Raw genomic sequence first — 15,991 nt, forward strand, 5'->3', positions numbered from 1 at the left:
AAACAGCAGAATAAACCCTGAAACACAGAAAGCCCTCACAAAGCTGTTTGTGTCAAGTTTCTTGCTCCTCTCTTTCCATTGCTTCAAGGGAAAAGGAACAGAGACAACTGTTACAACAAGGTTAGGGCACCTTTACAGACAGAAAGGTCCAGGCAGAACCACCACCTTCCATTTCTGCTCCCTTTGGTGGGTTTACCTTTGCACCAAGAAATAATGGAGACCCCGTCCCAGAGATCTCACCACCTGTTTAGGCAAATGGTGTGTAGATCAGGGTTGTGGCATGCAACAAAATGCAAAGTCACAAACTTTCAACAATTTAACATGTTTTTCCACTCTCCTTATGCTGCACTTCTGAAATACAGGTCAGAGCAAAACAGTTGTAAGAGGGAATAGCAATTTGATCATTTCCAGTGAGAGCATTATATTGTTTCTCTGCTGTTGCCGTGTGTCAGCAAAACCAACTTGCTCCAACTGTGTTTTCTCTCCATGTGGCACAAGATTTGCTATTCAACAACCTTTCCTTTCCAAGGCTGCAGTGAGAAAAGGGAGACAATTTATGTCATTCTTCCCTCGTATAAAGATTTCCACTGGTGCGAATTTGGTTCAAATTCGTTTTCAAAAATAATTTCCTCTGTAGCTTTACAAGAGGTTCTATCCCAGCTCACAGCAACTCCAATGCAAACCTTTAGAATACGTCACCTTTAGTACAATATTCATAACAGGTTCAAAACACTGAAGAGGAAGGAACAAATGAAAGGCTTTTACACAGTCACAATCCTGTTCCGTTTAACTTTCATCCCTCCCATCAGCACCTCACAGTTTAGTTTTACTGAAATATTCCTGCATCTTCTCTGTTGGCCTCTGTTCTTATCCAGGGCTTTTCAGGATAAAAATCTCCTCTGTTTCTGGGTGAACAGATATCTCCCTCCTGCCCAACCACTTACATCATCAAGGCAATCATCCCCTTGATTGCCCTAACAGTACATTAGCAGTTAAAAATATATATATTCTACCACTTAGGCTTGCCTGCCTGAAAGAGCAGATGATGCCCCACTCATGCAGCTTTTCTACACTCAGATTCCCCATCAATTTCAATGCAAATTCCCCACAGAGAATGACTACAAAGACGGGGCTCCTGCAAATATTTATAGCATAATTCAACACGGTTAATGAAGTAACCATGACACAAACCAGAAAGAACACCAATTTAATATGTCAGCCCTTAGCCACATGAATAGAAGTTAATATATACATATAGATATCATCTAAATCATGAAACAACTACAGGCTCTGCATTAATAAACAGTGCAGCTGTAACAACACAAAAAAACCCTCGAATCCTAAAAGGTAAAGAAGTTTAACAGGCAATTACACAAACAATAGAAAAGCTAAACTTCATTTTAGAAAAAAAAATCAGCATAGGTGACTTAACTTCCAGGTCAGTTTATCTTGAGTTGATGCAGTGAGGTGCAAACTACTTCTGTACTAGCAAAAAGGGAAAAAAGAATTAGGCTTCAGGTTAAAGTCATCAATTAAAGGAAAATAAAAACACCGCAACTGAAGGACATGTACTTACAGGAAAGGTATCCAAGTATGGTAATAATATCCATCTTTTAATTTCCAGGCATCAGTTTTACACTTTTTACATGTTGCCTGAGAGGTAAGTTCATACTATTGAGTGCTTATCAGGGCACACACCGGCAATTTCGAGCAGTTTTGCTCACAGAAAACAACATTTCTAAGCTGCAGTCACCCTGTTCTTACAAGCATCTACTGTCTTTACTTTAGGATTTAACATTCAGGAGGGTATATGAGACATTTACTGATTTAAAAGATTTTTTTCCTCACAGTGAAATCCTTTAAAAATATCCTTCTGTGCTCATATACCAGTCATAGTGGGAAACCAATAGAAATTAACCTAAAACCTAATACTCCACTGCCATAAGTACATAAAAATCCTGCTTCAAACTACTACTCATACCCTTGGCTTTTCCAAAAATAATACTCAAATATGTGAAGTGAATGACAGTAATTCCCTAATTAGGTATTCTTTTCCCATCACCCCAGAAATCGGTGTTTGATGCAATGGAAGTGTGCACAACACGTTATTAATCACTGCCAATAATGTGAAAGGTCACAAAGATAATTACTCATCATTATGGAGTCTGGGCACTTGGCCAAAAAGAAAACAACAAAACACATGGATATTAAGTTATCATCAGAGGTTATGGATAGTTTTTGGCTTCCCAAGTTCAACATTCAAAGTCTGACATGCTGCCTGGATGCCCCTCACAAAAGCCTGGATTTCAGAAGGTTTGACTGTGAGCATGCAAAGCACTGCCACATACCCTGAGTGACAACGTGCCTGGGCTGTGGTCACACACAGATTTAAAATATTGGAGTCTCAGACTTGACTTTGAACCATTTGCTCAAGTGCACAGTCACATTTTCCTCTCAGGCTTTAAGGACAAAACAAACCCATTAAATAGTCACAATGTTGTTTTATGTCATCTTTGACATTATCTGCAAAGGAGTCAACACCACATTACAAACAAAAACAACCAACCATTAAACAGAAATCAAGACTGGGTGTTTTCATTATTTAGAGGCTGTAAAAATTCTAAATTGAAATACACTTTCTAGTTTAGTAGGAAGGGATATAAGAATAAAAAATAACTGTCATAATGTAAAAAGCACTCTAGATTACTAATCTAAATTGGCAACAAAAGACATCACTGAAGTTCATCACAGCAATTGATTTGCAATAGAATAATTTCAGCACACTATTCTCTTTCAGAAGAAAATGAGACATTCCAAACTCCCAAAGGGATTTGGTCATGATATCTGGGCACACCTTAAGATTGCTAAAAACATGTGTATTTTTAAGGAAATATCACATCCTGTTACAGAATCCCAGACTATTCTGAGTTGGAAGGGACCCACAAGGATCATCGAGTCCAACTCTACAGTCAATGGCCCACACAGGGGATTGAACCCATGACCTTGGCGTTATTACAACCAAGTTTTAACCAACTGAGCCAATCTCAGGGTCTGTTGTCCCCACTCTCTTTCCTGAATATTTGAAGCACATCTGCTGAAAAGCCACCTACAGAACAGCCCAGACATTTACAGAATATATGGAGAGTATTTTGGGGAGGGTTGTTGTTGGTTTTGTTGCAGTTTAAGGGTTTTTTGTTTGGTTGGGGTTTTTTCCAGAAATAAGGACAAGTATGTACTTCATTTTTTAAGCACATTTCCTCACAGGTGGCAAATGCTTGTATTGTATTTGCTTTTTTGTTGCTTACCTGTGTTCTTGTCTGCAAGACTAGAACAAATATTTCTCATCATTCATCAAGATTATCCAGTTCTAACCCCCATTTTCTGAGAGCAACAAAAAGTCCCAAACAAGAAACAAAACCAGCACTGCAAGAACAAGCCAGTTCTCCTCCAGCTTCCCATCCTCCATCACTCCTCTATTCTCCTTGATCCTGAGATCAACAAGCATCTTGGAGCTACAAAGCCATAAAGGGCCATGGTGACAGCTGGATTCATTTGAAAACAATGCCCACTTAAAAAAAAAATGAGCTGAATCCAAGGAGAGTACAGTGCTGGGAGCTGTGGATCTCAGACACCCTCAGCTGAAGGAGCCATCCCAACAAGTCAGCCCTGGAAATGCAAAGCTGCAGCAGGAAGGCAGTGGCACACAGAGCAGCCCAACCCATATCACACATCTGGATTCTTAAGGGGCTTTTTACTGCTTGAACTTTTTAGTAAAGCTCCAGAGATGCTTCTTGCTATTGGAACATACCCAGATTGGGTCAATTATGACCACCCCAGATAACAACACAGAGAAAGAGGGAGATGGGTTTTAATTTTACACCTCAGCACTTCACACACTCCTCCTGAACCACAGGGCTACATCTTTCCTCCCATGATTTGCCACTGCAGTTGGAAACTAATATTCTACTCTATGAAGAGAGATGCTTATCCCCACAGAAAAACCCAACAGCTGAAAATGTATTACCTATAGGTCAGATAAGGACAGGTAAGTACAGAGGACTATAAACAAAACATTGTGTTCATGCCACTGTTGATTACAAAGTATGTTAAGAAACCTGGATTTTCTGTCACCCAACCCATTGTGTATCTTCTGTCTCATTGTGCTTCTGTCAAAGCAATAAACACATTCACACTCAGCTACTGTAAATACAATGCATGACATGAGACCACCCACCATCAAGATTTAATATTTCAGGCTCTTATGAAAGCAATCATGTGCCTATCTATCTAGAGAGACCCTTGTCTGTACATGCTTCCATCTATCCTGGCATTTCCATGTGCTGAGCTGTGCTCCAAGTTACCACACAGTTCCACAAGGTGAAAAATCTCCCCCACACTCCACTTTCATCCCCTGACAGCTGGTCTATTATGTCATGTCATTTCAGTTTTAAAAGGATGCATCCATGTATTTATTCTTCACACCTGATAAATATTTATGGAGATTTTATTCCAGTCCTAACATATACACACTGTAACTAATCTTTTTATTTAGTCAAGCATCTTAAAGGAGGAGTTTGAAGACAGGCTATTTCTATTGCCAAGCCTGAGCTCCACAAGTCAGCATAGAAAGCAAAATTGTGCCAGTTTAAAAGGCAAATTAAAAAGACAAAAACAAAACAAAAAAACTCCAAACCAGCACAGGAGATTAACATGAGTTTCACAACAATGGAGTGAAGCATTTAAAACCTGCACAAGTTAAATGTTTGAAAGAAAGGTCTCTTCTGGTGTGATGTGAGCTATCAGCCAAACAACACTGAAGCACAAACGTTATGCAATTAAGAGGCAGCTGATGCCACTTTCACTCATTTCTAATATCTTATACTGATTTTGACTGAGGCTGATACAGAAAGGACACACTTTCAAAAACTGAACAAGTACCACTTAGTTCTTGGTTGGGTTGTTTAACATTCATGTTGGGAAGCAATGGAACAATAATGGAACAACTGTGGCCCAGTTCCTGCCGTAGCACAAAAAATTACCTACAATCCAATTTTCCTTTCCCAAAGCCCAGGAATTCTGTGATCTCTCCAGTTTCTAACCACTCTTATTTTTACTGTGTTTACAGGATTTACTTAAAGATTTTGAATATCATAGTACTAAACTGACGACATTTTAAAAATTCATTACCTTGTTTGACATGATACAGCAAACATCAATGAAGAAAACGAGGCATATGAATTAGAAAACTTCATAGGGTGACACCGAAATAACACAGGCAATTCCATCTGCCTTGTTACATTTTCAGAGTAGTCATATCAGATGTATGTTGTTTATCCACAACAAATCCTCCAAGTCACTGAGGATCTGATAGTCACTGCTGTCATCACAGTGAAGAACTGAAAAACTCCCGAAAATAAACTGCAAACTGAATGTTTGCAGCACGTGGAGTTCTCTCTTTCCACCTCTAAGGGAGGTTTCTCACAACGAGCCTGCCTTGTTCCTGTCGATCCCTCAGCTGTTACCAGACCTCAGGAGCTACTCCCTCACCCCTCATCTCCCCTGAATACAACTCCTTTTTTAGTGCAGAACACTTGTAAAATAGCTGCACAAGTCTGAGTACATATTTAGTGTCATCAATGTGCGATAGCCTCAAGAGACGTCCACGCATCATAATCTGTTAGCAACAAAAGGAATCACAGTCTTCAATACCGTGCTATTTTTTGACTAATGCTGCAAGGACAAGCTCATTTGTAAGCCAGATCATTCCTTTCTAAAGGATGAATGACAGTTTTCTGTAAAGAAGAGATTTTTTTTTAATTCCACAATAAACAAAAAAAACAAAACGCCAGCACAATGTCCATCCTCTCACTGAGTTTTACTTCCATGGGGATGTTGCAGGAGCCTCTCAGTCTCCCAAAGAGGTCTGGTTCCCACCAGAAGCTGCAGCAGATTCCTGAGCAATGGGAGAAGGTCGAGGTGTCTCCCCGGGCTCCACCTTCCCTATAAACCCCAGACTGTGGGTCTCTGTCATGTCCTACCTCCGTGTTATTCTGCATTGCCAGAAAAAGATCAGAAACAGAGAGGAAACTGGCTGGCTGGCAAAAAGGTTTTGTGCAAGAAAAGGCAAGAAACTCAGATGCACCTCCCTTCCAGTCTTCTGCAAAGGGAAATGATGACTTGGTCTAGAAAAATAGTAGTAAGATACTGCACTTTAAAGGTATTTCACCAGGGAGAATAAGTTAACTTAGCCCAGCAGTATCCTACCAGTTATTTTAGAGTTAAACCAATGCAAACCTGAATAATTTTAGAAGAAAATATCTGCTTTTATCTGCAATGCATCCATTTTACTAACAAGCTCTGTTACCTTGTAAGTATTCATTTTAGCAATGCTTTGAAAATAACACATGAGCACGAATGCATACACAGCCATGTGATGCTTTTCAAGGAGGAGGAGCAGAAAACACACTTTTGTCACACTCACCAAGAGCTCCTTCCCCCGCACTGCACCTATTACAGAGCCACACACTGGTAAATATGCTCTAAGTTGTCCTGGATCCACACCTGAACACAGAAATCTAATTTCTTTGTTAAACACACTAGAGCTTTGCTGCTCCTGGAAGTTGTCACTAATATTTGTTTCTTAAAGTTATGAATTGCTGCAGTGTACAAGCATAAATAAATCTATACCACATCTGTCAGACTAGACTATAATCAACCAGAAAAACCTCTAACACTGAGTGCCTAAAAATAATACACTGACAAATGCATGTCTGCCTATTCCTAACGCCTCCAACTTCTGAAAGACCCTCGAGGTACTCTGAGCTTTGCAATATGCCCCAAAATTAGCAAATAAGTCTGAATTATCACAGAGATTATTTCCTGTGCACTCCTTCCCCCTTGTTCCCATTCCCTTTCCTACCACTCCCTTCGCCAGGGATATCACAATAGACAGAAGACCTCAGGGGTATCAAATTTGCTTCCAGGCACAGACATAACGAGAAGCAATGTCTGACTGTCCACCCCAGACGAGAATTTCCCAGCTATTTAGGTTTCAAAGAATTTAATACCGCGGCCCGCACGTTATTCCAAGTGACAATTACTTCAAAGCCAGAGGGTAGCCATTTGCATAATAATGAACATTTTTCTAAAGAGGTGCGCAGGAAACTACGCGCTAATGAGTCCTAATGTATATTATCTGAAAGTCACACTTGCTTTATAAAAATAATTACAAACACGAACTCTAATGTTTACCTTCTCGTACCTTTTATGTAACAGACTGAGAGACACCTGTCCTATTAAATGCACAAAAGTACGTGGGTGTAATTTTTGCAACACTGAGTCACCTGAAGGTCAGTACTTTGTGCTGGGCTGTGGCATGGGGTGGTTTCTGAAGGGGTGGTGCATCAGGGGACATGCACCCTGGGGCACAGAAAGCACGGGGTTGCTACATCTTAATCACAGAAAGGATGAGGGATATACAGCAGCTTCTGTTGGGGGGCATTCGCAGCTGCAGCAGCATTGCCAAGAATACTCTGGCATCAGGGATAAATTTTTTTTTTTAGAATCTAATCAGTTAGAGAAGAATTTTTTTACGAGTCCCAGAGTCCTCCTTAGCATCCTATAAGCCATGTTTGATGCCAGTGTAGCAGGTTTTCCCTTTCTAACATGAGAAGCTCACTTTATTTTGAAGCACTGCTCTTTAAAGAACATGTACTACACCACACAGCACTTAACTGTATTTACTGCTTGAGCCTTTTGGTTTCATTTCCTTTGAGATTAGATTGATGAAGCCATTAGGATCTTGGCTATAAAATCCTCATTTATACCACAGAATGTGAAAAACCAGAGTAAGAGGCTCACTAATGCACTGAGATACAGCCACAGCACCAGGTCCAGCTTTCCCTCTTTCATCCACACTCATATGTGTCCCAGACAAGGAGCCCCAAAGCCAGCTATGGAACACAGCAGATATAACTCACCTCAGACTGCAGATTTTCCACAGGACCAACATGCCTGGCTAAATTTTGAAATATCCCAGCTAATTTATGACCATTAACTCTTGTAGCCATCCAAGATAAGAGCAATAATCATGTGCAATGCCTTAGGGTTTAAAGCCTGTTGTCAGCAGCAGCAGCTGGAGGAAGGGCTGGATTTCTTCACTACACACAACACAACCAGCTGATGCATCATATTGTTGGGTTTCTGTCCAGCTCTGAAAGATCAGTTATTGATCAGTGCCAAAGGCAGCACAGCACAGCAGACAGCCTGTTGTAGGACTGGAACAAGCAGATCACACCAGTGTATTCTTAATTTACCATCAGAGAAGAGGGGGAGGGAAAAAGCCAGTGGAAAACTAGATGCTGTGTAGACACACACAAAGGCAAGCAGGGAAATTCTGGCAGGCAAGAGCAGAGTTAGGGGTGTCACATAAAGCACTCATCAGCATCATTCTGCACTCCTTTGAGACTGGAAACACTCAAACCTTCCATATTGGACAACACAGTTTCACTAACAACAGCATCTACTGGGTAACTCTCCACCATGCAAGTGTTTTCAGAGGCAGGATTGCCAGGATTTTGGAATGAACCCACAAGAATAATTGTCCTGCTTTTTGTTCAGTGGGGGAAAGTGGATGTCAGGATCCTGCGAGCACATTGCAATTCATCCTGATGCTCGATTTTTAGTTTAAGATAAAGACTGAAAATCGGGCATCCTGCTAAAACAGTGCCATCAGCAAGCTTGTAAAAGGTGTTACAGATGTTTTCAAGCGAGATTTTTTAAAGAGTCCTGTCCTTTGCAGTGCAATGTTCCACTTGTAATTCTCCTGTTACTACAAAGCCAAAACACAAGCAGCAGTTACAGAAGTACAGAATTGTTTGGGGTTGTTGTTTATGCATCTTATCACCTACTTGGCTACATCTCCTGATCAACTTCACTCTCTCCCTCTTACAGAGGCTTTAAGTCACTGTTAATGTGGAAAGCCAATATTGTCCTTCACCACTTAAGCCACCTGTAAGATCAGAATCCTCAAAGCACACCCAAATGATTTACAAAGATATGCTCCATCATCTTACAATGCCATCTGCTTACACATGGATATTTCTTCCACATCCTTAGAACTTCAGATAAAACTCCTGAGTCAAGTTATTTTCAAGATAATGAACTTCCCTCAGTACAAGGAAGAGAAATGCAATCTTGGTGACTACGAAATTTTGTGTTGGTTATTTTCCTGTTGTTCAGTGAAATAAGTGTTGTGCTGGTTCAGCCAAAGTGAGTCAAACAGGTCAGTTTAGCAGTGTCAGCCAGAGAGGACAGAAATGTGCCAATATACCAATTAGAAGAATTTTTTAAGCTAGATTTACTCTGATGTACATCTCATTCCACAGAAACTGCATAACCCAGCAATACAAACAGCTGAGATTCACCTGACCACAACAGAACAGAAATAACAGAGCAGCACACCCGCCTTATAAACCCCATCCACACACACTCCATGTCTTGGTTTTAGAAGCCCCAGATATCCACACCCATCAGGTACCTGTGCCACAGATGGTTTACTCACTTCACAAAACAGCTGGGAAGCTCAAAAAATGTGTGCAAGTCTAAGAAAGCACACATGAGCTTCTCTGATTTTACAGGAAGGCAGAGTTGGGGAAAGGTCAGGCAAAAACATGAAAGACTGACAGAATCAGAATCACACTTGAGTCACTTCCAGACGAGACCACACCAAGGAGTCCTCAAGCACATGAAGTTCACCACCTGCAGTCTGGTCTTTGATTGGTCTACAGCATCACAGCCTAATACAAATTTATACAAGCTGGGAAAAAAATCACCACTAATTTTAAAAAGTCTGCAAAATTCCTTTAATTAGAAAAATATTAAATGAAACATCACCTGAATAAGCCAGGTCTGCTGTTTACTCTAAGTAAAATTTTTTGACAATACAGAGAACTTCTTTAAGACCAGAGTGTGACTGGGAAAGGACTGGCAATACCAAAGCACATTCATACAACTCTCACTAAAACCACTGCAGAAAGAACCTTTACATAAAACAGCAATTATGAAGGTGAACCTCAGCAGCACCAAAATGAAGGTAACTACCTGTTTCTTTAAGCCAATTTCTTAGTGAAGAGTCATTTAAAATAGTCACAGACAGCACATCCACAAAAAGGGTTTCAGAAGCATCTTAAAAGCAGAAGCCAAACCTGGGACAGATCACCAAGGCACATCCAATTAACTAAACCTCCCAAACCCGATTCTGTGAACAGAAGGTTTAGAGTAGATTTACTAACAAATCTTAATTACTGTAAGAAAAACATAAACCCTGCAGTTGCGAACTAAAATTTTACAGAGATTGTTACGTTTATGGAAGGTTTTAAGTATCTGCAAAATGAAGAAGTTGACATTTTCCCAGTTCTCTTGCTCAGTGGATTTGGCCACCCCAACCCCCTGCAGCGCTCCAGGCTGGGCACAGAGTGGCTGGAGAGCAGCCAGGCAGAGGGACCTGGGGGGACTGAGGGACAGGAAACTCAACAGGAGCCAACAGTGTGCCCAGGTGGCCAAGAAGGCCAAGGGGATCCTGGCCTGGATCCAAACTAGCGTGGCCAGCAGGCCCAGGGCAGTGACCCTGGACTCTGCCTTGGGGAGGCCACACCTTGAGTGTTGTGTTCAGTTCTGGGCCCCTCAGGTCAGGAAAGAGATTGAGGGGCTGGAGCGGGGCCAGAGAAGAGCAACAAGGCTGGAGAAGGGACTGGAGCACAAGTGCTGTGGGGAGAGGCTGAGGGAGCTGGGGGTGTTTAGCCTGGAGAAGAGGAGGCTCAGAGGTGACCTCAGCACTGTCTGGAACTCCCTGAAGGGCAGTTCTGGCCAGGTGGGGGTTGGTCTCTTCTCCCAGGCACTCAGCAATAGGACAAGGGGGCACGATGGGCTCAAGCTCTGCCAGGGGAAATTGAAGTTGGAGATCAGAAAAAAATTCTTTGCAGAGAGAGTGCTCAGGGATTGGAATGGGCTGCCCAGAGAGGGGGTGGATTCCCCATCCCTGGAGGTTTTTAACCTGAGCTTGGCCGTGGCACTGAGTGCCATGATCTGGTAAAAGGACTGGAGTTGGACCAAGGGTTGGACTTGATGATCTCAGAGGTCTTTCCCAACCCAATCGGTTCTATGATTTTATTGCATTTCTATTTCCATGAAAGCCCAGTTAGTTAAATTACCAAAACCCCACACAGCAGCTTGCTGTAATTCCAGAAGGTAAGCCTTGCTGCAACGTCCAAGTGGTTATAGTTGGGTGCTTTCACAGTGGCTCAGCAGCACAAAACTCTGCTAATAATCACAGTACTCAGCCCTCACCACGCTGGTTTAAAACAACCCCAGTTCTCAGAGTGAGCAGGTCAATACATGTGAGACTCCTTATGCTCTTCAAAACTGACTTTGATACAAAGGCAGCAGCAAAGTATCCTCAAGCAAATCCGAAGGGTGTCAATAATAAAGCAGGGAAAACACAAACCAAGGAGAAGGCTGGAGCATATGGCTTCAGTCACGTGCATCCCCACGGCTGCTTCACCAGGCACGAGTCAGGAGAGAAGACACCCCACACAAGTGTTAGTCTGCCTTTAACACTGTAGAACTGCAGCTCGCACATTCTGCATTCTAAATAAACTTTTAAATAAATAAATAAATAAAAAGAGATTAGGATGTTTACTATGAAGCAGCAAGAGAGGGAAATATTATATACTTGGAGACCACCACCACCATCAGTTTGGCTTTACAAGGCCCAGTGCCAAATCCACTCTGCCTCAGGGGTAGCATGTCCAGGCAGCTTATAATGGTATTGCAAAGTCCAGGGTGACAACTTTTGGGCAATCAAACCCAAAAACATCCACAAACCCACACACAAACCCAAACATAAGCCCTGTGAAGTGCAATATTACCATGGTGCCGACAATAAACATGGGCTTCCCTAAAACCTGCTGCCCCAGCACACCAGGTAGGTACAAACAGATCACTAATTAAAGTCACAGGTTAAGCAGAGCCAAAAGTTTAGTTGGACAATGGACCACATATGAACACAAAATACCCATTTCCAGACATCCTTCCAAAGTCTGAATGCATTTCACAATTGCATTTTACTCATCAAAGAGTGTTCACTCAGGCAGAACAGAAGACACTTCAGCCACAACTGCACATACACATCTCTTTAGCATGTCCCACTAACTTAGAGTTATGGATCTGAGTGAAAAGTCAGGAAGAGTAGGAACAAAGGATGGAAAAGAACTGAAGAAATATTCCATTTCCCTCATCAGCAGAAAAGGCACTGAATCAGAACACAGGGCAGCACTAAACTTTTCATGACATAAGACATGAAAATGTACCTAATTAGATTATTTTAGCAGCAGTTTTTACCTCAAGCCTCCTCTTCAAGAAAAAACAAACAACTAAATTCACTGCTCATGAGCAATCATCCACTTTCTATCAAAACAATAATGTACATACAAACTCCACAGACAAAAAGTCTATGGTATTATCTCTATTGCTCTTGTATTTAAAGGCTTTGTTGCAAAGGTCACATCCTGACACAAAACCTGCTCCTTTATTCACATCAGTATTCATGTTAGTAATCCCACTACCTTCACGTGGGCTGCTTACACGGTTGTTAAACCTGATCAAATTCCTCACTCCTGCATTACAAGTTACATGGAATTTGGCTGTGTAATTCCCACTGGAGCCAACTTAAAATATGTAGAGCGATGCATTGCTATCCCAAACATCAATAGGAGTCCTCTTAAGCTCAGCCTGGCACGCTGTGATGAGTGAGAAGAACCTGCTTCGACTGATCTCAGCAATGTCAGGGGCAGTCCAGTCTCCAGATCTTGCAGATCAGACAACACATAAAAAACAAAACCCCACACCTCTAAAAAAACAAGCATGGATACTAAATATTGTCTTGCTTTAATCAATATAGCTACTAAGTTGATACCTAGAAATACACTTACAAAGGAAAAAAAGGAAATTAAGCTTTATTTCCACACCAGAGACACAAACCCAGCATTCTGCATTTTACTTAAGAAACACAAGTCTGATCCATCATCAAGAGATATACACACACACACTCATTTCTTACTGCTTCAAAAACACTAAACAGTGGTTGACTTTATGCCCATAAAATACATGGTGATAAAAAGGGGAATGCACTCACCTGATTTAAAAAGAGCTTGGTCTTATTTCTTCCAGCACAAGTCTCATTTCCACTAACAAAAAAGTGTCTATTGACGATTCATTTTAATGGCCTTTGATTACACCCACTTTACCCTATTAGAGACCTCAGAATTTTAAGCTTAAAAACACTGCAATTTATATTACTATTCAACTCCTTAATAACAACAACTGAATTGCATCAAAATTATTATTCCAAACTCATTTTTTCCAGTAACCATAAGTCTAAGCAAAACTCTCACCAGTAACCTTTCCCTGAAAAATTCTATAGGAAATGAAATGTAATACTCTATTATCAAGACTTGTTTTGCAAACAGAAGTGAGAGGGATCACCCAAGCATGCAGAGACATTAAAATGGATCTTACATATATCATTATAAATTTAATAATCTCCATGACGGCTCGAGTTCAAGTTAAAATGAATGTCAGCAAAGCATGACCAATTGATGATATCCCAGCTGCCACTGAGCCTCACTTGGGGTTATATTATACATTCAGAGGCCCCAGCTACATGTGCACCAGATACCCAGAGCCAGGAGCAGATGGGAGATGTAGGCTCCTATACCTATCACCAAGGAGAGACAAACATAATTGCATATTAATTTTGCTGCATCAAAACAATTACAGTCTACTCTGGTGTCACAGGTCGCAAATGTTTTTCCCATCATGCAGTATAATGTTCTACACTTAAGGAGAGAGTGGGGGGAAAAAAGTGTTCTAGCAGCCCCCAGAAATTAAATCAATAGAAGGGTTTTGTTTCAACCCATATTGATTTACTTCAGTCCCAAAATGCTTCCTTGAAAAAAAGGAGAAGGAAGACCCTGGCAGCTTGTCAGTTAATAGATCTTGCTTGATGAAATTAAAATATATTCAGAAGTTCTACTCTGTTCCCCAAATAAATGTTCCCCAACTGCCATTTCTCTCTAAGCAAACAGCTGCGTTTTATCCAGTTTCTGAAAGTTTTCCAGGCAGCTTAGATTTCTAATGGGGTGGCAAGGAAACCACTTTAATTCTTCAGCAGACTTGATGAAATTGTGACACAAACCTCCCTCTCTCCGAAATTAGACAGCGCTGTTGAACAGCAAAATAAAAGCTGACGGTCAAGTTTTTGCCCAACTCCCTTTTCAACTGAAATAAGACTCATAGAGGGAAAAGGAGCTCTCCACACAATGCTGAACACAGTGTTTTCTATCGCCCATCAAATCAGTGTGGAAAGAGACACCAATGATTTATCCAGTAGAAACATGTCAGGTTCTAAAGTTTGCTTGACTGGTGCCAACAAAACAACTTTCAAGTCCCAGCTGTACCACAAGCCACAGTTTGTCTGAGACTGCAGATTCATTGAGGTCAATTTAATGCACCAATCCATTAGGATGAAATAATACAACACTACCCTGGCACACAGAGCTGCCACAAGCACCCGGACAGAGCGAGGTCCAACAGCTGACATGAGGCACATTCCATTGTACCTTTTGTTTCAAGTCAAAATCACACCTGGCAACTCCAGTAAAATGCAAACACAACCACCAGGAGAACGAGGATACTGAAAAGTGTATGACATTTTCAGCCAACTTAAACACCAAGTCCCAAAAAAGCAATTTTTTAACCTCTCTACTACTGATATCAATTTAAAAAAAATGTAAACTTTGAATAAATCAATAATCTAAGCAGACTCAATACATTTCATTTGCACTGTGTGTCTCTTCAACAAGTACCCCAAACTCCAGAGATTTTTCCCTTCTTTCACTCATGTTACAATTTCCCCTTCCCTCAGCTCTTTGCTCTATACATTGGAACAAGCCTCAAGAGAAAGACAAATATTTTCTAAAATATATAATCAGGAGAAGATATGTACAGCTGGCTAAGCACAGCGAGCAGCAAGTGCAATTGATAAAAGCATTGTAAGGAGCTCTTCTGCTGCTTGTGTCTCCTTCAGCAATTTAAGCAGAAAGTGCTTCAGCCTTTTGTCACTTACCCTTTTTTGATCTTCCAGTCCATGTGTCACAGTCTTTCTTTTCTGATGTTGGCTGGATTCAGAGCCAGGTTCCATTTCCCAGCTACAAAGACTCTTCCAGTCTCTTTAAGCTTTCTCTAAAAATCCATAGTATAAACAATAAAAATCTAAAAATAATAAAAAAGGCAAAATCTTTCAAACCTCGTCCATGTCCTTTATCATCCTTCTAAATTTCTGTTTGCCATCACTGCTCATTATCCTAACAAGCAGGCATTCTTTCTGTGAGCCTCTGTATCCTACAGTAGCTCAGCTGAAGGTTTCCATGTAGGTGCCTTACAGAAGGATGACAGAGCTGAATCCAAACCCAGTAGTTTGTGCCACATTATTGCTCCATCAGCAGCCTTTTCAGTGCATTCCTGGCACGGATAATTTATATGTCAATAAAGGTGTAAATGTGCATTTAATCCACTGTGTTGATATTATCAGCATCCCTCTCATGGGCCACCTTCTTCCCATAAATCAATGTAAACACTTCGCAGTGATAATTGCCTTTTGCAAATCTAGCAGGTGTTAATTACGTAAAATCATCCATGCACGCTTGTCATCTTCTTCTGTGCATGCAAACAAATACCTAGAAGGGGGGGAAAAGGCAGTTTTTACCAGCTTGAAAGAAAACATAGTTACTGATACTCTTTACCCACCACCAGGAGCCGCAAGTCAGAACTGACACAATAATTTCATGTTTTGAACATGCTACAGTCTTCATGCAAGCATCTTGGAGGGCTTGGATGCCTGTTTAGTGTGTCCTTGCCTTTGGGTCCTCTGGCA

The 15,991-nt window shown here is 41.1% G+C and overlaps 1 protein-coding gene across 1 annotated transcript in view; it reads right to left on the bottom strand.

Annotated features, from left to right (window-relative positions):
- The window catches only part of NAV2 (neuron navigator 2), a 390,109-nt gene extending 374,367 nt beyond the window's left edge, over nt 1-15,742 (bottom strand). Inside the window, exon 1 of the mRNA XM_071559142.1 lies at nt 15,185-15,742. Within this exon, the coding sequence (XP_071415243.1) occupies nt 15,185-15,259 (75 nt within the window). The 5' untranslated portion in view covers nt 15,260-15,742. The remainder of the gene's footprint in view (nt 1-15,184) is intronic.
- Between the last annotated feature and the right edge of the window lie 249 nt (nt 15,743-15,991).

Source organism: Pithys albifrons, chromosome 6 (assembly GCF_047495875.1).
Source record: "Pithys albifrons albifrons isolate INPA30051 chromosome 6, PitAlb_v1, whole genome shotgun sequence".
Classification (NCBI taxonomy): Eukaryota; Metazoa; Chordata; class Aves; order Passeriformes; family Thamnophilidae; genus Pithys; species Pithys albifrons.